At 37.4% G+C, this 25033-nt stretch overlaps 1 protein-coding gene across 2 annotated transcripts in view; it reads right to left on the reverse strand.

Moving 5' to 3' along the window:
• LOC108590293 (uncharacterized) overlaps positions 1 to 25033 on the reverse strand; it is a 249681-nt gene that overhangs the window by 50506 nt on the left and 174142 nt on the right. For both annotated transcript variants that reach the window (XR_013533986.1, XM_078368716.1), the window contains one exon: positions 17000 to 17137. Coding sequence is in view for 1 of the 2 variants with exons in the window: in XM_078368716.1 (XP_078224842.1) it covers positions 17000 to 17137 (138 nt within the window). In the remaining variant the exon portion in view is untranslated. The remainder of the gene's footprint in view (positions 1 to 16999; positions 17138 to 25033) is intronic.

Consider the following 25033-nt stretch of genomic DNA (forward strand, 5'->3'; position numbering starts at 1 on the left):
CCTCCCAAAGGACCCACCTTCGAATACTCTGAGGGTTAGAATTTTAACATATGAATTTTGGAGGACATAAACATTCAGTCCATTGCAGTTACCAGGAGGAGGGAACATGCCAGACCCCATACAGCCACATGGATAGTACCACAGTCAGGAGGCAGAAGGAATGAGTGAAAAATGGGCAAGAGCCTCTGTTGTAGTGGTTTCCATGGGAAACAATGGGCAAAGGGTAAGAAGGCTTAGGATTGGCTAGTTTGAATAACTTCAATGGGCTCTTCAATGGGAGTATAGGAATTGTCTCAAGTTTTCTGGCACCTGGTCCTGACATTATTAGGGCAGGGGATAGATAAGTAGCTTGATGTGTGAGAGCCAGATAAAGGAGATGGTTTGGATATGGGCTCTGGATTGGCTGGTTTGCATTTGAAAGGTGCACTCCCAGGTGAGTCTTTAACTATCTCTAGCAATTGGCTGGCCCCTGAAGGGCCAGCCTCTCCAGGACAGCCAAGACCGTACACATCAGAGGATCAGAAACATGAAAAAATTAAAAGGCATGATTAATAGAAGAGAATGTCTTAAAAGCAGTCAGAGAAAAAAAAAGGTATGTTTCTTTCACTGAGCAAATGAACTAACACATGACATCTCGGTAGAAAGAAGTCAGTAGATAATGGAAAGATATCTTTACTGTACTGGAAAAGAATAACTGCCACCCTAAAAATTCTATGTTCAGAGAGCATAGCCTTCCAAAAGGAAGGCCAAATAATTATTTTCAGACAAATGAAAACTGTGAGAATTTGTTACCACTCAAGAAAGTTATAGAATTCTTCAAACAGAAAAAAAAAAAATGAATCCAGATAGATGCAGACACATGCAAAAAGAATAAAAAATAACTTAGAGGGTAACTAAATTAATCTAAATGAATTTTGATTGTATGAAACAGCACCAATAAAGTTTTAGGGCATATACACTGTGTAAATGTAAACATAGAATTTAATATATATATAATTTATATGTGTCAGCAGTTGTCATAAAAGGCAGAAGGGCAAGTGGATTTAAATACTCTAAGGTCATTACTTCCTCCCAAAATCAACCTGTAGACTAAATACAATCCTGATTTTAAAAATCAATTATATTTTTTGTGGGTGTGGAGAAAGAGAATGTAGTAACTAATTCTAAACTTTATATAACGATACAAAGGGTCAAGAATAGCAAAGATACACAGCTCAGTTAAAAGGCTTTCATTGTCTACTCTTTCAATACACGTACATCTTTACTGTTTGAAAGGTGTTACAACTGTTAACGAATCTTCATGGAACTGAGGATAATTTCGCAAAGCTGAATGCAAGTGTACTGTCATTCATAGTGTTTATATGAAAATACCAGATATCTTCACTTTTGCTACCTTGATATAGCATTGGGCTATCAAGTTACAACATTGAAATATATTGATTTATTTTAAAAATACTTTTATAAGTTAAAAAGAATACCAAAAATAATTTTATCTTTCTTAACCTCTTATGAAAGGTGTCAAACACATACAAAAACAGAAAAATATCATGAACCTATTACTCATCTCATGTTCAATAGTTTTCAGTTCATGGTCAATATTGTTTTGTCTATACCCTCATGCCCACCTCTTCATGTAATTTACTTGTGCTTTGAGGGTCTGCTCAGGCCCAATCATGTATATGCCACTTCCATTTGATAATGGAGTGTTGCTGTGCATGCTATGCCCAACTTTATGGCTCAATGAATCAGATAACACCCAGTTTATGATAAACCACTACAGTCACATGGTAACTTGGTAGTCTGTGGTCAAGTGTTGATTTTTACTAAGGCCCAGTAAGAGGCAAAGAGCTGTCTCTCTCATTATCTGTGGTGATGGCAGGGCCCTGCCTCAAAAATGCTAAAGGCTTGTGCTGTGATTCACTTATAGGGGCTTGGCAAAGGCTCTAAACAGCATCCCTATCTGCCAGTGCCACTTCAAGCACCATTAGATATGCTGGATCATATGTCCCAAGTGGCAGAGTAGCCTGCACAGCAGCCTGGACCTGTTGTGGAGCCTTCTCTCGTTTTGGGCCCTAATAAAACTAGTAGCTTTTTGGTCACTTGAAAAAGAGACTGGGGAACACACCCAAATGAAAGATACATTACCTCCAAGATCTAGATAGATCCAGTAGGCATTGTGTCTCTCTTGGCTATAGGAAGGACCATCTGCAACAATTTATTTTTCACCTTGTCCCATACCACAGAACCCCTAGAAATTTCACTAAGGAAGAAGGCCCCCTGAGTTTTAGTTGGATTTATTTCCCACACTCTGACATGCTAATATCTTACTAGTCTAGAGTAGTTGCTATTTTTGCTCACTAAGGCCAATCAGTATAATATCATCACTGTAATGGATCAGTATTAACCCTCATAGAAAGGAAAGATGATCAAGATCCCTGAGAAGTAAATTATGACATAGAGCTGGAGAGTTGTTACTCCCCTGTGATAGGACACTGAAAGCACAATGCTGGTCTTGCCAGCTGAGGGCAAATTGCTCTGGTAGGCCTTATGGACAGGCATGAAGAAAAGGCTGTCTGTAAGATCAATAGCTATATGCAAAGAATCAGAAGATGTGTTAATTTGATGGAGCAACAAAACCAAATCTGGTACAGCAGCTGGAATTGGCATCATCACCTGGTTGAGATTATGATATCCATTGACATTCTCCGAAATCTATCTGTCTCCTGCACAGGCCAAATAGGAGAGGTAAATGGGGATGTGGTTTGAATTACTACCTCTCCATGCTTCAACGCTTCACACACTAATCTCTGCAGTTTCTACAGGGATGCAGTATTGCTTTTGGTTTACTATTTTCCTAGGTAGAAGCAGCTCTCGTGGCCTCCAATTGCCCTTTCCACCAAAATAGCTCTCACTGTTTAGGTCACGTAACCAATATGGGGATTCTTCCAGCTGCTAAATATGTCTATTCCAATTATGCATCTGGAACTGGGAAAATAACCTGTATGATCTCAGGGACCCACTAGATCCACTATGAAATGGACCTGAGCTACAATGCCATTAATCACCTGACCTCCAAAGCCCTCTGTTAGGAAAAACACAACAAAACAAAAAAACAACAACCCACAAAACTGTTTTTGCCTCTGTTCTCACACCACAGCTACAATCAACACAGCAGTCTTCTGTGACCAAATGTGTGGGGATTTCTCCCCACCAAAAAGCAAGCAAGCAATTCTGTACCAACTAGGAGTCTTCCAATTCAATTCAGTTTTGATGCTTTCTACCTAGAGATAACCTCAGAAACCACAAGCTTAAGGGGTCGGTCTCTGAAACTGTTTTCCCTTCAGCCACCAGTTATAAGTCCAGGCCTCTGGAACTTCTGATCATCTGGCTTCAAGTTGGTGTTCCCATAACCTCTTTTTGGGGTTATTTTGCTAAAGCAGCTCACAGAACTCAAAGAAACACTTGAGTTCTGAAGCAATGCAACCACAGGACCCCTAGAAATTTCCTCAAGGAAGCACTTGAGTTCTGTGAGCTGCTCAGTGACAAGGTGTTGGAGAAGGGGCACAGAGCTTCCACGTGCTCTTTTGGTGTGCAACCCTCCAGGAACCTCCAGGTGTCCAGCTATCTGGAAGCTCCCCAAACTCAATCTTCTTGGTCATTTTATGGAGATTTCATTAGAGAGACATGACTGAAGCCTGAACAGCTATGTAGAATGTGATTGGACAAAAAGGATATTATCTAATAGTAATAGTCTGAGTGGGGAAAACCAGAAAGACCTGTGTAGTTAGATTCTTGGCCTCTATGTGGAACATTTGTTCCTCCAGGATATGGGAGGAACATTCCTTTCTGGAATGGGGGCCTTATGACTTACTATCAAACAAGGTAGGTTGGATAATTTCTTTATGGACAGAAAGGTGGGGCTTATGGCTGGCTTTCAGGAAACAGAGTTCTGGTTTCTATGATTCAGTTTGGGGAAGAAAGACTCTAGTTTCTAGGGATAGCCTTGAGGGAGAATCCCTCTGATTGCATGAGTTGGAAACTTAACCCCCAAATTCATATGTTGATGATTTTTGGAGGTGGGGCCTATAGGATTAGTTAAGGTCATTAATTAGGATTAGTTAAGATCTTTAGAATGAAACTTCCATGACAAGACTGGTGGCTTTGTAGTAGAGGAAGAGAAATCTGACCTGGCATACTCTTGACCTTTTGCCATGTGATGGCCTCTACCACGTTAGGACACAGCACCAAAATTCTCAACAGATGCTAGAGCCATGTTGTTGAACTTTCTGCCTCCAGAACTTTGAGCTAAATAAACTTCATTTCTTTATAATCATCTAGTCTGTGGCATTCTATTATAGCAACAGCAAACAGACTAAGACACTCGAAGCCATTGAATCCCTTCCTCTACATTAAAACAAGGGGGATCAGGCATTTCCAATTTTCTCATAGTTTAGCCAACCACCTAACAAAACAATTAGAGCCCTTTCCAACTCCCCAAACTGCAACAGTACATGCAGAATCTCTGCTTAGTGAGTTCATATCAATAAATTCTGCATGATCCAAGTTTATATTCCTTTCACCATTATCCCACATGGTTAATATCCACTCCCACACATCTTCCCAAGATTTCTGCTGGTATAAATTAGAAAACTCAAGTATTAATCATTTTTTTTTTTTGGAGTGTAGTACAACTCCTCATGGGTCACACTTTGTACTTCAACCTTAGGTACCTGCTGAGACTTGAGTCAAATTATAGTTCTAGAATCAAAGAAGATGATGGGATGGATCCTGAGGAGAAACAGTGTTGTCTTACATGGCAACTGCCTCAGGAGACGCCATTACTATTTTCTCAGGCAATGCTGTGTTAATCACCTCAGATGGTGGTGGAAAAATTGGTGGAAAGCAGATACCACTGGGGTTGGAGAGGCCACTTCTGCTTGGAGTGAGGAGACCTCTTTCACCAGCAAAAAAGACACATCACAATTTAAGAGTCTAAGTCCCCAGCTTCATCAAGATCTTCCAATATGTCCCCATCCCAACTCATAGGATACTATTTTTTCCCAATCAATGCCCCTACTTTAACAGTAGATAGATACCCTGTGAGGCTGGGAGTCCAACTCGCATTGTAATTCAGCCAATCATAGGATGAGGTTCTGCATTTGACTTTTCAACAATTTCAACCCTGTGGCTATAGGAGATAAGGCTCTCTTTGAGCATATACCTACAGACTCTTAAGTCATTTTTGCAGTGCTTAAACTAGAAGTTCAAATCTCTAGGCTCATCCTTTCCTTTCGCTGCTTTATCCAGCAACATCAGGAGCAAGAAACCAATGTCATTATGTTCCCTGGTTAAAAAAATATGTCAGCCAGGTGCAAAGGCTCACGCCTTTAATCCCAGAACTTTGGGAGGCCAAGGAGGGTAGATCACCTGAGGTCAGGAGTTCAAGACCAGCCTGGCCAACATGGAGAAACCCTGTCTTTACTAAAAATACAAAAAAAAAAAACAAAAAAAGTCTAAAAGTATATCACATATAAAGTTACTTAGCTCATTGCATTCTGTAAGTAGTTGATTAGGTGTATTCAATGCAGATATTTTATGTATCTCTATAAGCAGGTAACATCATGGACTACCAGTGCTTTCTTTACTACTGGAAATAGAGTCACTAATGTCTTTAAAACTAATCAAATTAGAGAGCCAATTCCAGAAATAACAGAGCTAATTCAGAAAATTCAGCCTTAAAATTTTTATCCTCTAGAACAATTCTTGATGCCAAAATCTATGTCAGTTTTCCAGAGAGACAGAACCAATAGAAGATATATATACATCTATATAGATGTATACATATATAAAATAATTATAACTAAATAATAAAATATAATTAAACAATAATAAGAATTATTTATTATAGAAATTGGATTTATGGAGGTCAATATGTCCCACAATCTTCTATCTGCAAGGTGGAGAACCAGGGAAGCTGATGGTATAATTCAGTCTGAGTCTGACAGCCCAAGAACCATGATTGCTAATCTTGGCAGGAGGAGAAAGATGTCCCATCTCAAACAGAGACAAAATAAATTTTCCTTTCTTCTGCCTTTTTGTTCTATATGGGCCCTTAATAAATTGAATGATGTCTGCCTACATTGATGAGGGTGATCTTCTTTACTCAACCAACTGATTCAAATGCTAATCTTTTCTGGGAATATTCTGATAGGCATACACAAAAATAATGTTTTGCCCGCTATCTGGGCAACACTTACCCTAGTCAAGTTGATCCATAAAATTAACCATAACTCAAATGTCCACCAACTGATAAACGGATAAACAAAATGTAGCATATTCATATAATGAAATGTTATTCAGCTACAAAAAGGAATAGAGTACTGATACATGCTACAACATGAACAAACCTTTTAACAATTCTAAGTGAAAGGAGCCAATTACAACCTCTATCTTTCTGTATGGTTTATGGCAATTATTTCACTAAGTCTTGTCAACTCAACCTGTTTTAACATTTCCAAAAAGTATCACTTCATATTCGAAATTTCTTTGGTTGTGAGCAAAGGAAATTTACTCAGACCAACTTACACAGATATCCTTTTAATAACAACTCCTGAAGTATGTCTCCTCCTAAATTCCAAGGGTAAGGGAGTGCAGCCAAGTCTCATAAAACACTGAACTGCTCTTGCTATGATCATCAATGAACTTCCAAAGGTCAAAACTATAGGACTCTTCCCTTCTTATCCTACTTGACCACTCCACAGAATTTGATACACTTTATTCTTTCTTGAATCATGCACACATGTGCGCGCTCTCTCTCGCTCTCGCTCTTGCTCTCTCTGAATGGGAAAAATCATTTTACAAAAGAACTTTCAGTATCGGGTTTCTCCGTGTATACATAATTCATTGGTTTCATAATGTCATCATATTCTTTTCATGTTTTTTTCCTACCATCCTCCTTTGTTCAGCTTTGTCTCTCAAATTATCTCCCTTCATGGTCTCCAGTAGCTCTGCTTTCTTTTAAATCTTAGATCTTGCTTCTGGGGTCATTTTGTGAGTTCCTGTAGCAGCTTGCAGCAGCCAGAATGAACAAAAAGGATCCTGTCCTCCAAATACTACTGTGTTGGATCTGTGTTTGGATTGCCAATCATTGTTTCTGATCATAGTGGTACCAACAAAGAAGTGAAAAGCTATTGTTTCACTTCTACCCTTTTTGCAAGCCCCTCCCTTCCACCTGAGGTGACTTCCAGGGGATTCAAACCTAGAGCAGCTGTAGGACACCATCAAGAGGATCCATATATGCATTTTGGGAGTCTCTGAAGATGAAGCAGTGGGACAGAAAGAATATTTTTAAAAATAATGGCTAAAAGCTTCACAAATGTGATAATACACATGAACACAAATATATGAGAAACTCAACAAACTCCAAATAAGAAGAATTCAAAGAGACTCACACAAAAACACATTACAATCAAACTTTTGAAAACCAAAGACAAAAACAGAATCTTGGAAGTGGCAAGAGATGAGTGATTTGTCACGTACAAGAGATCCTCAATAAGAATACCATCAGATTTCTCATCAGAAACTTTGGAAAACAGAAGCCAGTGGACTGATAAATTCAAAGTGCAACAAAACAAAACAAAAAGAAAACAACCTGTCAATCGAGAATCTCTAATCTGGCAAAACTCTTCTTCAAAACTGAGGACACAATTAAAATATTCCCAGATTAACAAAAGCTGAGTGAGTTCACTACTAAACCTGCCCTGCAAGAAATGCTTACGTCTTGCAAGGTGAAATAAAAGAACGCTAGACAGTAACTCAAAGCTATATGAAGAAATAAAAATCTCAGCAAAGATAAATACATGGACAATTATAGAAGCTAGTATTGTAACAATGGTTTGTAACTCCACTTTTTGTTTTATACATGGTTTGAGATTTGTACATTAAAAACTATTCGTTTAAAAGCTAGTATTATTGTAACTTTGGCTTGTAACTCCTATTGACTCAAATTAAGGTTGTTGAGGCAGAAATAATTTGATAAAGGTTTATTGGAAGCCAAAGGTGAGGATCAACCTGGGAAGACACATAAAAAAAATTGGGAGTGTTCCAGAACCTGTTAAAGGTTGGAAGACTTTTATAAATAAGTTTAGGAGAAGAAAGAAGGACTCCTCATAGTGAAGTTGTCATTTTTCATTGCAGGATACAATACAAAGGTTGGCTGCAAAGTACAACATACAGGCTAAAATGTCTACGTGCAAGACAATCAGTGAAACTTCATGATTCACAAACAAATCAGCAAAACGTTATGATTCAGAAACAAATCAGCAGGCTTTTTGACGTCAGTAGGTTTTAAATTAATCATTATACATCAATAATTTGAGAAACTCAGATAAGATTCTTTACACAGGAGCAAGAAGTTGCCATGAATCACAAGACCACCCCAAGACAGGTTAATTTAAGAAGCCCTGTTTACTTTTAAAGCAAACTGCCCCACATTTATTTTCTCCATTTTTTTTTTGGAGACAGTCTTGCAGTGTTGCCCAGGCTGGAATGCAATGGCGCAGTCTCGGCTCACTGCAACCTCCATCTCCTGGGTTTAAGAAATTCTCATGCCTCAGTCTCCCAGGTAGCTGTGATTACAAGTGCCCACAACCATGCCCAGCTAATTTTTGTGTTTTTAGTAGAGACAGTGTTTCACCATTTGGCCAGGCTGGTCTCAAACTCACAACCTCAGGTGATCCACCTGCCTCAGCCTCCCAAAGTAGTGGGATTACAGGCATAAGCCACCATGTCTGGCCAATTTTCTACATAATTTAAGAGACTAATGCATGTAAATAAATTACTACTTTATGTTTCGGGGAACAAAATGTAAAAAAGATGTAATTTTATGACATTAACAAGTAAAAGAGGTAGGGACAGAATTGTAAAGGAGCACAGTTTTGTATATTATTGAAGTTAAGATGGTATAAATTCAGCCAGGCACAGTGGCATTGCCTGTAGTCCCAGCTACTCGGGAGGCTGAGGCTGGAGGATCGCTTGAGTCCAGGAGTTCTGGGCTGTAATGCACTATGCCAATTGGGTGTCTGCACTAAGTTCAGCATCAATATGATGACCTCCTGGGAGTGGGGGACCACCAGGTTGCCTAAGAAGGGGTAAACCGGCCCAGGTCAGAAATGGAGGAGGTCAAAACTCCTGGGCTTATCAGTAGTGGAATCTCGCCTGTGAATAGCCACTGCACTACAGCCTGAGCAACATAGCGAGACCCCATCTCTTAAAAAAAAGATGGTATAAATTCAAATTAGAGTGTTATAACTTTAGGATGTTAAGTGTAATCCCCATGCTAACCATAAAGAAAATAGCTAAAGAATGTATACAAAAGGAAATGGAAAGAAATTTTAAAATTTTACTATAAAAAATCAACTAAACATGAAAGAAGATTGTCAGTTAATGTGGGAAATGAGAGGCAAATAAGCTATAAGGCATAAAAAACAAATAGCAAAATGAAAAAAATTTAGTTTATCCTTATCAGTATATACTTTAAATGTAAATGGATTAAACCCTACCATCAAAAGGCAGGGATTAGCAGAATGAATAAATACATGATCTGACTGTTTACTGTTTACAAAAGACTCACTTTAGATCCAAAGATACAAACAGATTAAAAGTGGAAGGATGGAAAAAATATTCCATGCAAATAGTAACCAAAACACAGCAGGAATAGCTATAATAATATCAGACAAAATAGACTTTTTTTCTTAACAGGGTCTCACCCTGTCACCCAGGTTGGAGTACAGTGGCACAATCTTCACTCACTCTAGCCTTGACCTGCCAGGCTCAAGCAATCCTCCTACCTCAGCCTCCCAAGTATCTGGGATTACAAGTGAGTGCCACCACACCCTGCTAACTGTTGTATTTTTAGTAAAGATGGTGTTTCACCATGTTATCAGGCTAGTAGAACTCCTGGGCTCAAGTGATCTACCTGCCTCAGGCTCCCAAAATGCTAGGAGCACAGGCATGGACCACAGGCCCCAGCCAAAATAAACTTATGAGGTTATAGTGGACAAAGAAGAACATTATACATTAGTAAAAGACCCAATACAGCAAGAAGATATTCAGTTATAGATATTTATCCCCCTAAGAACAGACCATCAAAACATATAAAGCAAAAGCTTACAGAATGAAAGGGAAAAAGAGATAGTTCTATAACAATAGTTGGAGACTTCAATACCTAACTCTCAATAATGGTTAGAACAACCAGACAGAAAATAAGCAAGGAAATAGAGGACTTAAACAATGCAATAAAACAACAAGACTAACAAGTATATACAGAACCCTCTATACAACCACCACAGCATACACAATTTTCTCAAGTGCACATGGGACATTCTGCAGGATACATCATATGTTAGGCCACGAATTCAGTCTCAATAGATTTTAAAATGTGGATATCATACAAAGTATCTTCTCTGACCAAATGACATTAAGTTAGAAATTAATAACAGAAGTGAAATGGAAAATGCATAAATTTGTGGAAACTAAACAACAAACAACCAATGGGTCAAAGTAAAAATCACAGGGGAAATTAGAAAATACTTAAAGACAAATAAAAATGAAAACATAACATGCTAAATCTTATGGGACAAAGCAAAAGCAGTCTGTGGGTGGACATTTATAGCTATAAATGCTTACATTAAAAAACAAGAAAACTGTCAAATCAACATCCTAACTTTACAAGTTTAGAATAAGAACAGGCTGGGTGTGGTTGCTCATGCCTATAGTCCCAGCACTTTGGGAGGCCAAGGCAGGCAGATCACATGAGCCCAGGAGTTCAAGACCAGCCTGGGAAAAATAGTGAAATTCGATCTCTAGAAAAAAATACAAATATTATCCAGGCATGGTTGCACACGCCTGTGGTCTCAGTACTCAGGAGGCTGAGGTGGGGGAATTGCTTTAGTCTGGGAGGCCAAGGCTGCAGTGAGCTGTGATTGCACTACTGCACTTCAGCCTAGGTGACAGAGTGAGATCCTGTTGGAAAGGAGGGAAGGAAGGAAGAAGGGAAGGAAGGAAGGAAGAGGTGGGAAGAGGGGAAGGGGGAAGGGGGGAAGGAAGGAAGGAGGGAAGGAGAGAAAGAAAGAAAAAGAAGAACAAACTAAAGTCAAAGATAGCAGAAAGAAGGAAATAATAAATTAGAGCATAGAAATCAAGAGAAAATCAATAAAACCAAGAGTTGGTTCTTTGATAAGATTAAGAAAATTGACAAATGTTTATCTAGGTTGAAGAAAAAAGAGAACATTCAAATTACTAAAATCAGAAATAAAAGTGGGTACATTACTGTTTATTCTACAGAAATAGAAAGGATTATAAAAGAGTGCTAAGAACAATCATATATTGACAAATTGAATAACCTAGAAGAAATGGACAAATTCCTTGAAACACAAGCCTACCAAACTAAATCACAGAGAAATAATCAATCTGAATGGACCTATAACTAGTAAAAAAAGATCAAATTAGTGATGAAAAAATATTCTGACAAGGAAAGGCCCTGAATCTGATGACTTTGTTGATGAATTCCACCAAACACTTAAAGGAAAATACCAAACCTTCTCAAACTATCCCCCCAAAATTATAGAGGAAATACTTCCTATCTCATTCTATAAGGCCAACATTATCCTGATACCAAAGCGAGACAAAGACACTACAAAAAAAGATCATTATGTCATAAAATTCATTTTGCTAATATTTTGTCATGAATTTTTTAAAAATCCTTTTAATCTTTTAAAAGAATATCTTTTATGACTATTGATATAAAAATCCTTGACAAAATATTAACAAAATTAATTCAGCAGCATATTAATAGGACTATACACTATTACCAAGTGATATTTATTCCTGCAATGCAAGGATGTTTCAATGTATGAAAACTGATTAACAAAATATACCACATTAACATAATGAAGAGAAACAACCATACGATTATCTCAATTGATGCAGAAAAAGCATATGACAAAATTCTACACCCTTTTATGATAAAAACACTCAACAAACTAGGAATAGAAGAGAACTTCCTCAACATGATAAAGAGCATTTATAAAATTTTCATGGCAGCATTATACTCAATGGTGAAAGACTGAAAGCTTTTCCTCCAAGATCAGGAACAAGAAAAGATGTCTGCTTTTTCTGCTTCTATTCAACATAGTACTAGATGTTCTAGCTAGAGAAATTAGGAAAGTAGAAGAGGTAAAAGGTATCCAAATTGAAAAGAAAGAAGTAAAATTATCTCTGTTTGCAGATGATATGATTTTATATGTAGAAAACCCTAAAGATTCTACAAAAAACTGTTGGAAGTAATAAATAAATTCAGTAGAATACAAATCAACACACAAAAATTAGTTTTATTTCTATACACTAAAAATGAACAATATGAAAAAGAAATTATTAAAATTGTTTATAATAGCATCAAAATAAAGAAAATACTTAAGAATTAACTAAATAAGTGAAAGACTTGAACAATAAAAACTATAAAACATTGCTGAAAGAAATTAAGATATAAAGAAATTGAAACAAATTTCATGTTTGTGCATTAGAAGACAATATTGTTAAAATGTCAATACTATAGAAAGAGATCTACAGATTCAGTGCAACCCCTAGCAAAATTCCAGTGATTTTTTTCTGTAGAAAAACCTATGCTAAAATTCATATGGAATTTCAAGGGATCCTGAATAGCCAAAAACAATCTCAAGAAAGAAGAAAGCTGGAAGACTCACACTTCCTAATTTTAAAATTTACTACAAAGTTATAGTCATTGAAAAAGTATGGTACAGGAATAAAGGCAGTGCCATAAAGGGATAATTTCAGACATACAGATCAAAGAACTAGGATTTGGAGCCCCAGAATAAACTCACATATGTATGGTTAAATAATTTTTGACAAGGAAGCCAAGACCATTCAATGGGGGAAAGAATAGTCTTTTCAACAAATGGTGTTGGAAAAACTAGATATCCACATGTCAAAGAATAAAGTTGAAGCCTTATCTAATTATATACAAAAATTACCTCAAAATGGATTAAAGATCTAAATGTAAGACTTAAAACAATAAAACCCTTAGAAGAAAATATAGGGAAAAACTTCACAACATTGGACTTGGCAATGATTTCTTGACTATGATAACAAAAACACAGGCAACAACAACAAAAAGACAGATTGGTCTTCATAAAAATTGGCGCATGAAATCACCATCTGCTGCATAATCCAACTCTAGTTGGTTTGTGAGTTTCCTTTCTTAACATGAAATTCTTGTATTATTAGAAATGGTTTCAGAGTCATTTATTCTGCAGGCATCCCACTCCCTTGGCCCTCGCCCTTTCCTTAGAGACAGGGCCTTACTCTGTCTCTCAGGCTGGAGTACAGTGATACAATCGTAGCTTGCTACAGCCTAAAACTCTTGGACTCAAGTGGTCCTCCTGCCTCAGCCTCTTGAGTAACTAAGATGACAGGCTCACTCTTCTATGCCCAGCTTTCTTTCTTTCTTTCTTTCTTTCTTTCTTTCTTTCTTTCTTTCTTTCTTTCTTTCTTTCTTTCTTTCTTTCTTTCTTCTTTCTTCCTTTCTTGCTTGCTTGCTTTCATCTTTCACAGACAGTGTCTTGCTATGTTGCCCAGACTAGTCTCAAACTCCTGGCCTCAAGCAATCCTCCCTCCTTGGCCTCCCAAAGTGCTGAGATTACAGGCATGAGCCACCGTGTTTGGCCTATGTTTTTCCCATTAGTTTGTCCATTAATTCTTGTTAATACAGGCTTTGTACTTCCTTAGGTTGTGATCCATTAATACCCAGCTGAGAAAGTGTCCCTTTTTCATCTTAATTATTTTTTCCAAACATTTTATAGTAATCTTACTTGTTAATTTCCCAGGTGAAACATAACCAGGGAATATTTGACCATTTCTAAATCCTGATTGTGTGAATTTCAACTGGAAGTGTGGCAAACTATGAATTACTCAGATACTCAAGTTTTTAAAATGAGCTTTCCGTTTAAGAATACATATTTTTATATATTTACTCAAATCTTTTTTTACATCTTTGTTTAAAACGAAGTATCTCTAAACTCAGAATACTAAAGCTGGTGTATGCTACCTATAAAGAGATGCAGAAAGTAAAAGGTATTTTTCATTGTTGTGTAACCTTATATTGGTAAGAACTTGACTGAAATAGACCTGGAAATATCCTGCCACTTGGACCTGTCTCTATCAGTCTTCGAGTGATGTGAAAAGAATATTATTTCAATTATTGCCAGGGTAGGCTTCAGTGAGACAATAAATCACATGCACAGGCAGGTATTTTTCTTTGTCAAGAACAAGAATGTGAGTTACCAGGTCAAAACTGCTTGGAAGGCAGAATTTTATCACATTCTTTTATGTAAACTAAGTGAAAAAGACACATTTGGGAAGTGATCACATACTGTTAATGAGTAACTTAATCAGTTTTGATCTGAGTTTGAGGGTAATTAACTATTAAGAAATCATGGTTCAAAACAATAGAACTTCAACACACGACATGAATGTGTTCCAAGATGGTCACGAATCTCCCTATTTGTGAACATAGAAATGTTTAGGCAGGTGCCTTTCTCTCAAATCATAGATCCCACTGAGAGTCTCCAGTTTTCTGTGCGTATTCTCAAGCCACAGGTGTTAACTCCCTTCCAACTTTTACTAAAGTTTTCCTGTCCTCTGATAGACATTTTTCACATGCGAAAACTCGTTTCCATCTTTCATAATAATAGTGTGCTACAATAAGTGGAATTCAGCAAAGGCAAGACAAGACACAGCTGAGTGGTCAGCGAGGTATGCTTGTTGTCAAAGTAACTCCAGCTTTAAAACACCTCTTATTCAGGATCACTTGAGCCCAGGAGTGAGCAAATGTGATTCAAGTGGCCTTACAATCTGTTCAACAAATATTTTGGCATTACCAAAAGAAACTTTTCAAATTTATTTTTTTAGTTTCCTTGGCAAAAGGGTTAACCAAAAAGATCTTCTGAAGGTGGACAAGGATGAGAAAACTAAGTAATTTGATCCATTGAATCTATTGTGGCAGAAATGTAGTGGTTCTGTATGGACCTAAACAACTTGGACAACATAGCAAGACCTACATAGCGAGACCTTAATGAAAAAAGGGAGATTTAGGAAGTGTAGCCAAAGCTATAGGACTGATAAGTAGCAAAAGTGAGAGTTGAAGCCAAACAGGCTGACTTAGAATATGTGCTCTTAGCCATATTTAACACAAGGTCTCAGCAAAATGTAACCTTGTCCTTGCTCACAATTAGCTACTAATCAATTTAACCCCAATTTCAGAGAAGTAATTTTGCATAATCATCAAAAGCAGACTCTGGAGCCTACCTCTACCACATATAAAGTATCTGACCTTGGCCAAGTTGCTTACGTTCTCTGTGCCTTAATTTCCCTATATAGAAAATGTGGATAATAATAGTACCTACTTCATAGGATTGTTGTGAACACTAAGCAGGTTTGTATATATAAGATATCTACAACTCATAATAAGCACTGTTCTTTATTAACAGATAATTGGATTAATGAATTATGATACATTCATAATGTGGAATATAATGGAGTCATGAAAAACTTATTAACACAGAACTATGTTGATTGAGGAATGCAGCTTACACAATTGAATAAGATTGAATAAAACTGTGTTTGTGGGTGTGTGTGTATGTGTGTGCATGAGTGCACATAAAGTTAACTTTTTTTGTTGATTTTATTAAAAATTTCTTCTTTATTTTGAAAGAATTACAGTAACTTTCACTTAAAAGATCTGATGAGGAAATATGGAGATTACACACACACACACACACACACACACACACACACACACACACAGTTGTTAGGCACAGAGCTGGGCTACAACCCAGATCCCCTGATTCCCTGTCAAGATTTCGTCTATCACATCTCCCTGAGTACGGAGATGAGGTTATGTGAAAAAAATCTCTCTGAGTCAAGAGGCAGAGCTCCCCACAAAGTTTTTTTGCCCCCAATGTTTTTTTGCTGAAACATTTTCTCATCTGTGAAACAGGTTAATAACAGTGTCTACTTCAGATAATGCTATTAGGACCCATATTAAATACTTTAGCCTTCAAATAGATAACATTCATTAAGACACATTGATTCACTCACCATGGGGCAATTTTCCTGAATTGTAGAATGGCTCCCACAAAAAATAATTGCCTTCTCAAAACTCCTTTGGCCTTCCAAGTCCAACCACAGGAGATAAGAGAACTAGCCCTAATAGTAATACTGACAAACCGAAAGGAACATATCTGCAAATTAGTGGTGCTATATTACATGTAGTGGAGAGGAAATGGTTGCATAATGTCCAAAAAGGTACCCAAACTAAAATCACTATCGTTATAGTTGAGTTTTTGACATCCTGATGTCAAGAGGGCTTGCTCTGGGTCCAAAGAAATCTAGCCAGTGGTGGAGTGGAAATGACAAGGTAGCTATTTCCCAAGACAGAAAAGCATGTGGAAAACTGAACTTTTAAATTTGTTAAATTTTTGGCATCCTTAAAGTCTCACTTCCCTAGGGCAAAGCCTTAATTGTCCTGCCTTAGGTGTGATTTGATAATAAGGAAGAGCTATTGAGTGCATGTAATGGGCTAGCATCTACACTTGACATTTATTATCTCATTAACTCATAGCAACCCAGTGAGGTGGAAGAAACCAGTATTCTACTCATAGAATCATAGAAATAGAGTAGAATAGTGGTTATCAGGAGCTACATTGGCTCCTTCCTGTCAGAGGGGTTATAAGAGTTGAAGCCAGTCAGGCTGACTTAGAACATGTGCTGTTAGCCATATTTAACACAAGGTTTCAGCAAAATGTAACCTTCCTACTTATCCTTGCACACACACACACACATATGTGATTTTAGTCAGGAGTTAGACTCCTCACTCCTGAACCCCAGTTCTGCCACCTGAGCCCAGGCCACCATTCTCTCTTACCTCCGGAATAATAGCCGCCTCCTCACTGGTCTCCTTGGAGCCAGTCTTTGCCATTCTCCAATCTGTTTTCCATAAAGCAGCCAGAGGGATTGTTGTAAAACACAAATATGACCTAATCACGCCTGTATCAGTCAGGTCCTGAAAGGAAATAGACTTTAATTTAGATGGTTCAAATGAAAAGTTTTGATGAAAGCACTACCTTTGGAGGTATGGGTGGAATTAAAGACTAGAAACAGGGGAAGCCATATTCATCCTTAGGCCTGAAGAGATAAGAAATATTCAGTTAAAGTTGGGGCTGCAAAGGGGATGCCTGGCAGGACCTGTTTTCAAGGAGGGATACACTTACTATCAGAGGTGCAGCAATGAAGCAAAGGGGCCCAGGGAATAGGTACTGCATTGGCTGAGCCCATCTGGAAGCCAGTAGGCAAGGGAGAGTAGGTAACAGACCCTATGGGGATCTGATTTCCAGGGCAGAAGAGGAAAAGGGCAGAGAATCTGGAGGTATGGGAAACAAAAGAACCAGTGCAACTCTTCTGCTTAACACCCACCCACGTCTTCACATTGCATATAGGGTAAAGTGCAAGCTTCTAGATTTGGCTTCCAAAGCCTTTCTGATCTGGGCTGAGCCTTTCTCAGCAGTTTGTATCACATCATCCTGAGCTCTTGCTCTGTACTTCCACCACACTCAACCTACTTTGGTTCTCTCCCATCCAGGCCTTTGTAAGTGTTATTCTCTATTCCAGAAATATTTTCTCCACCTGCCCTCCCTTTAATCTGTATATGTCTTTCTCACTTTTCAGATCTCAATTTAATTGTTACTGTCTGCAGGAATTCTATTGTCGCATGGCCCTGACTGAGCTTAGTGTTTTTTCATGGGTTTCAATATCCTTCTTCCACATCAAAGCCTCCAATAAATTTCCTGTCACTCTTACTGTACTGTAAGCTTTGCAGAGCACAGATTGTATCCATCATGTTCACTGTTGTGTCACCAGAGTGTGCCTGGTACTGGGAACTACTTAAATATATATTAAATAAATGGGAACTTATATATTTCATGTACTTGTCATTCATTTTTTTTTCCATTGATTTCCTCCTATTCCTATGTTACGTTGAGATATTATTAGGTGAGCTGGATGAATATTAGCAATACCTTTTCAGTAAGTATTGATATAATTATGTAGTTTATCTTCCTTAATTTGCTGCTGTAATGAGTGATGTTGTGATTGATTTTAGATTTTCATTTGCATTCCTAAAATATACACAACTTAGTAATAATATATATTTTTCATTTTATTAAAATCTAGATTTTGTTTGTTAATTATTTATTTAGAATTTTTATATCTAGATTCATTTAAGAGTTTTACATTTATCTTCTCCATCTGTCTTTGGTATTAGGATTATGCTGACTTCATAAAATAAAAGAAGGAACTTAAATAAAATTATTACTATCTGTTATTTAAGAGTTAGAACACTGTTATGAAACATTTAGTCCTGGCACCTTGTTTTAATGGTAGATCAATATTGACCTGTGTTAGTTTCCTATTTCTACCATAACAACTTACCACAAATTTAAGGGCTTAAGATGACACAAATTTATTGTCCTGTAGTTCTGGAGGTCATAAGTACAAAATCAGCTTCACTGGGCTAAAGTCAAGGTATCAGCAGGACTGCACTCCCTCTGAAGGCTCTGGAGGAGAATCTATTTCCTTGCCCTTTCCAGCATTTAGGGGCCACTTGCATTACTTGGCTCATGGCACCTTCCTCCATTTTCAAAGGTAGCAGTATAGCATCTTCAAATCTCTCACTGCTTCCATGATGACATCACCCTTTACAATGATCATATCTCCCTCTTTCTCCTTCTTACAAGCACACTTGTGATTATATTTAAGGCCCACCCAGCTAATACAGGATAATCTTTTATTCTAAAAAATTACTCATTTAATCACACCTGCAAAATCCCTTTGCCAAATAAAGTAATATTCACAGGATCCAAGGATCAAGAATTGGATATATTTGGGGGGCATTCAGCCTACCACATTCCCTCTTACAAAGACCCTTGTGGTTATATCACTGGGGCCACCTGGATTATGCAAGGTACTCTTCCTATGTCTAAGAATACCTTAACATAATCACAACCGTGAAGTTCATTTTTCTGGGTTAAATAACATACTTTATTAACATATTCAGGGATTAGAACACAGACATCTTTGGACAGCTATCATTTATCACCTTTCAAATCTATTCTATGGAAATTGGCCTTTTAATGTTTTCTATTTTTTAGGTCAATTTTAGACATTTGTATGTGCTAAGAAATGAGCAATTTCTTCTTAGTTTTCAAATTGGTTTCACAGATTTGCATATAATATTCTTATAAATTTTTTTTGAGACAGAGTCTTACTCCATTACGCAGCCTAGAGTATAGTAGTACAATCACTGCATCCTCAACCTCCTAGGCTCAGGCAATCATCCTGCCTCAGCCTCCTGAGTAGCTAGGTCTACAGCCATGAGCCACTATGCCTGGTTAATTTTTTAGTTGTTATTTTATTTTTTTTTTGTAGAGACAGTGTCTCACTGTGGCATACAGGTTGCTTGAACTCCTAGCCCCAAGCCATCCTCCTGCCTTGGCCTCCCAACGTGCTGGAATTACAGGTATGAGCCATCATACCTGGCTCTTACAGTTTTTAAAAAATATTTTTATTTCTTTTATAGTTATATTTTTTCAATCCTAATCATGTATAATTTCTCTTGTGGGCATATTTTAATTTTGCCATAATCAGGCTCATGAAGCTTGTTGTTTTTACTGGTCTTCTCAAAGGAATAGCTTTTCAGTTGATGCATTCTTTTTGCATGTAAAAAATTTCTATTTCATCAATTTTAGCTTTTATTTTCTTAGTTTGGGTTTTTTATACCTTTTTCTAATTTTTAAGATCATATTTATATGACGTATCTTTTTTTCCAAATGGAAATTGATTTTTCTTTCATGTGTGTATAGGCAGTACAGGAGTGTTATGGTTACTCCACAGTCATTAGGACTTACAGGCTTCTTTTTTGAAAAGTATTTTTGGATTTAAAAGGTTTTAAATTGCTATACAATAGTTGTACATATGGTATTTTGATACCTGCATACAATGTGTAACGAGCAAATCAGGATAATTGGGATAGCCATCACTTCAAACATTTATCTTTTCTTTCTGTTGGGAGCATTACAAATCTTCTCTTCTAGCTGCTTTGAAATATACAATAAATTATTGTTAACTCTAATTTCCCTATTATACTATCAAATACTAGAACCTATTCTTTCTATCTATCTATGTTTTTTCATCCCTTAACCAACTTATTTTCATTCCTCCTACCTCCCTTGCCTTTACTTTACATCCCATGGTAAATACCATTTTAATCTCTAGCTCCATGAGATCCACTTTTTCAGTTCCCATATATGAATGATAACATGCAATATTTGTCTTTCTGTGGCTGGCTTAACAGTGACCTACAGTTCCATCCTTTCTCACTGTCTACCTTTATGGTTAAGTGATTTTCTCTGGTAGTATGTTTTAATTCATTGCTTTTTATTTTCAGTATATCTATTATAAGTTTTTGCTTTGTGGTTAGCATGAAGCTTACAAAAACTCTGTAGTTATAACAAGTTACTTAAAACTGATTCCAACTTAGCTTTGATCACAAAAACAAAGAGAAACAAACTATCAAATAAAACCTTATACATATTAATTTCACTCTCCTCCCACATTTTGAATTTTTGATATTACAATTTATATTTTTATATTGCTCATCTCTTAATAAATTGTTGTGGTTATTATTTTTAGTAGTTTTGTCTCTTAGTCTTCTTAGTAAAGATTTAATTGATTTACACACCACAATTACAATATTAGTGTAACAATCACATTAGTATCCTTTTCTTTTGCCCTAAAGAACTCTTGTTAACATTTCTTGTAGGACAAGTTTGGTAGCAACAAATTCTCTCAGTTTTGTTTGTCTTGGAAAACCTTTCTCTCTCCTTCATTGTTGAAGAATAACTTTACTGGAAACAGTAATCTTGCTTTGCAGTTTTTTCTTCAGCACTCTGAATATATCATTTCACCTCTCCTGGTCTGTACAGTTTCTACTGAGAAGTCTGTTTTCAGGCATTTTAGATCTCCCTTATCTATTATTTGCTTCTTTTTTCTCATTGCTTTCAGAATTGTTTCTTTGTCTTTGACCTTTGAGAGTTTGATTATAATGCCTAGGTGTATTCTTGTATGGGTTGAAAGTGATTGGTGACCATTTACCTTTCTGTACCTGGATATTTATATCTTTAGGTTTGGAAGGTTTATGTTATTATTTCTCTGAATAAGCTTTCTACCTTCTTGTCTTTTTCATTTCCCTTTTTAACTAAATAACCTGAATAATTGCTCTTTTGATGTTGTCCCATCATTCTTATAAACTTTCTTTCTACTTTTTATTCTTTTTTCTCCTCTGACTGCATATTTTCAAATATTCTGTCTTCAAGCTCATGATTCTTTGGCTTGATTAGTTCTGCTGCTGATAATGTCTATTGCATTTTTCCCTTCATTCTTTTATTTTTCAGCTCCAGGGTTTCTTGTTGATTTTTTTTTTTTAAATTATTGCAATCTCTGTTAAATTTCTCTGATAAATCTCTGAATTGATTCTGTGTATTTTATTGAAGTCAGTAAAGCTTCTTAAAACAGCTATTTTGTACTATTTGTCTAAGAAAGTGCATATCTCTATCACTGTAGGGTCAGCCTCTGGCACCTTATTTTTTCCATATGATAAGGTCATATTTCTTTGAATGTTTTTGATGCTGTGAACATGAAATTTTGTCTGTGTATTGATGGATTAGGTATTTGTTTAATATTTTAGTCTTTGCAATCTAGCTTTGTTTGTGCCTATACTTGTAGGGATTTTATACAGTCTGACTGTTGTGTTCCCTAAGCCTCTGACCTCTGCAGCGATATCAGCAGTAGAAGATGCTCTAAGTACAGGCTTTCTGGGAGTCTTGTGAGGACTATGAGATTGGCATAGCCAATTTCAATTTTTTAACTTTATATACAATAGTTGTACATGTGATATTTTGATACCTGCATACAATGTGTAATGAGCAAATCAGGATAATTGGGATAGCCATCACTTCAAACATTTATCTTTTCTTTCTGTTGGGAGCATTACACATCTCTTCTAGCTTCTTTGAAATATACAATAAATTATTGTTAACTATAATTTTCCTACTATACTATCGAACACTAGAATCTAATCTATCTATCTATCTATCTATCTATCTATCTATCTATCTATCTATCTATGTTTTTGTATCCCTTAACCAATTTATTTTTATTTCTCCTACCTCCCTCACCTTTACTTTACATCCTCTGGTAAACACCATTTTAATCTCTACCTCCATTAGATCTACTTTTTCAACTCCCACATAGGAATAAGAACACGCAGTATTTGTCTTTCTGTGACTGGCTTAACAATGGCTTACAGTTCCATCCTTTCTCACTGTCTTTCTGCAAGTCTTGTGAGGACTATGTGATTGGCACAGCTTTCCAGCCCAGATGGATCAGAGGAAGACCCAAGTACTAGGGCTATTTGGGAATGCTGGCCAGGGACCTGAATCCAGACAACTGTCCTGGTGGCCAAGATGGATGACTGTGTTCAGTTGAGGACCCATTCCACCTGTGCATGCCTCTCAGCAGGTCTCTGCACATGTGGAATGGGCCCCCAACTGCAGCAAGGGAGGATGGAGTTGAAACTGAGCCCTTTCAGGATCTGTTATGGAAAGGAAGCTAGTGGGCCTATCTTGTTGGCTCAGACAGGTATGTGTCACCCAGCAGTACCCTGAACAAGAAGGGAGTTCTTTGACTGTACCAGGAGAGGCCAAAGCTGAGTCTGGACCTCCAAGGGACCTGCTGTAAGACAGCGCTGGCATGCCTATCCCAATGGTTTATATGGGTATGCATTTTCAAGTAGGTCTCTACATAGATGGGATAAGTTCTATGCAGCAGGAGCAATCAGAGCTGTTACTGGGACCTCTCAGGATCTGCTGTGGGACAGAGGCTGAAGAGCACTTCTCATTGGCTCAAACAGGTACACATCTCCAAGCAGGTCTCAGCATAGATAAGATAGCTCCCCAACTGCAGCAGGATACGCTAGAGCTGAGATAGGGCCCCCTTGACATCTACTGTGGGGCAGAAGCTAGAGAGCCTGGTCTCATTGGCTCAGAGAGGTACATTCTCCCATCAAGTTTCTGTACAGATGGAATAGTTCCTTGGTTGTAGTGTGAGAGGCCATAGCTGAGACTGGGCCCCCTTGTTATCTATTGTGGAACAGAGATTTGCCTCTGTGGTTAGAGTTCTAGCCTGTCTGAAAGGCTCAGACTACTGGGCTGCAAGTTATGGGCAAGTCTCCCTCTGGTTCCTTGTGTGATCAGCTCTGAGCTGATACCTCACCTGAGGGGGCTGGAGCAGAACCAGAGGCCAACTTTCACATTGACTGCCAACACCACCATTAGTAGGTAGATGAGCCTTTCTAACAAGACACTAGTGTGCACAATTCCTTCTTGACTCTTTGGCAATGGCTTTTGTTGCAGGATCGAGACCAAGTGGGGTTGTAGCCAAACCCCTTGGGAGACTGGGTCATTTTCTGGCTTGAACCCAGGAACAAGTTTGGTGGATCAGCCACCTATGTGTAGGTCTGCCCTCTGCAAATGATTCTCTGATGTCTTAGACTTCACTAGGGTTTCACAAACTCCTACCTCAATCCTGAGACTCTTGCAGAGTGACTTTTTACCATGGACAGATGTAGAATTCTTGTGGGGAGATATGAGTGGGTTACCTTCTATTCTGCCATCTTGGTCACTTCATTTTTATATATTTCTGATTTTATTGGATTAGGATCAGAGTTTGTGGTTTTAAAAATCTTTACTGTTTTATATTTTAATGTTTTTTGCAGCAAATATAATTGTTGAACAAATCATGGTCATAGAAAACATATTGCCAATTCTAAGGATATATGCATTTATTATATCAAGTTTTATTTGTGTTATTGTAAAATAAGTAATTCAAAATCAAAGCTGTTAGAACTCTAAATTATTGTGAGTTTTTTTTTTTTTTTGAGATGGAGTTTCGGTCTCGTTACCCAGGCTGGAGTGCAATGGCGAGATCTCGGCTCACCGCAACCTCCGTCTCCCGGGTTCAGGCAATTCTCCTGCCTCAGCCTCCTGAGTAGCTGGGATTACAGGCACACGCCACCGTGCCCAGCTAATTTTTTGTATTTTTAGTAGAGATGGGGTTTCACCATGTTGACCAGAATGGTCTCGATCTCTTGACCTCGTGATCCACCCGCCTCAGCCTCCCAAAGTGCTGGGATTACAGGCGTGAGCCACTGTGCCCAGCTATTGTGAGTTTTTTTAAAATGTGAATTATGAGGCCTGAGTCACATCACAGGCTGCTATATCCTAGGCAGCTAGAACCTTTTTTCCTCTAGTTATGGATGAAAGCTTTTCCCTTACCTGCTTTGTTTTGTTAAATGTTGTAAATGGCTGAAGGATGCCAGGGAAGACCCCCTTTCCTCTATACTATTGACTTCCATTATAAATTAACCTCCCTCTTTCCTTCCTCACACAAAGAATTCATGGTTATCACATTGTCTTAAGATGGAATGTTAAATATACTCTTTTAAGTTTGAAAGGAAATGAAAACCAGCTGTAAAGGAAAGAAAACTAGCTACACAGAAAAGAAAACAAACTGTAACTAATTAATTTGTTTTAACTCTAAAACCAGGCTTGTATAGAAAATGTTAAAATTCCTTTACATTTCTTTGTCTTTTTCCTGTATAAACAAGAACTTAGCTTTTAATGTCAGAGCACTGAACCCATTTCTCTGGAATTTGTGCATCCTGGAATATCCATTTCCAGACTTTTTCCTGAATAAACTCTTCAAAATGGGATACTGACCCTTTTGGTTATTTCAGGTTTACATTATCAAATTCTTCTGATATTAGTTATTTTTTGTTTATTCAGTC

Source organism: Callithrix jacchus, chromosome 1 (assembly GCF_049354715.1).
Source record: "Callithrix jacchus isolate 240 chromosome 1, calJac240_pri, whole genome shotgun sequence".
NCBI lineage: Eukaryota > Metazoa > Chordata > Mammalia > Primates > Cebidae > Callithrix > Callithrix jacchus.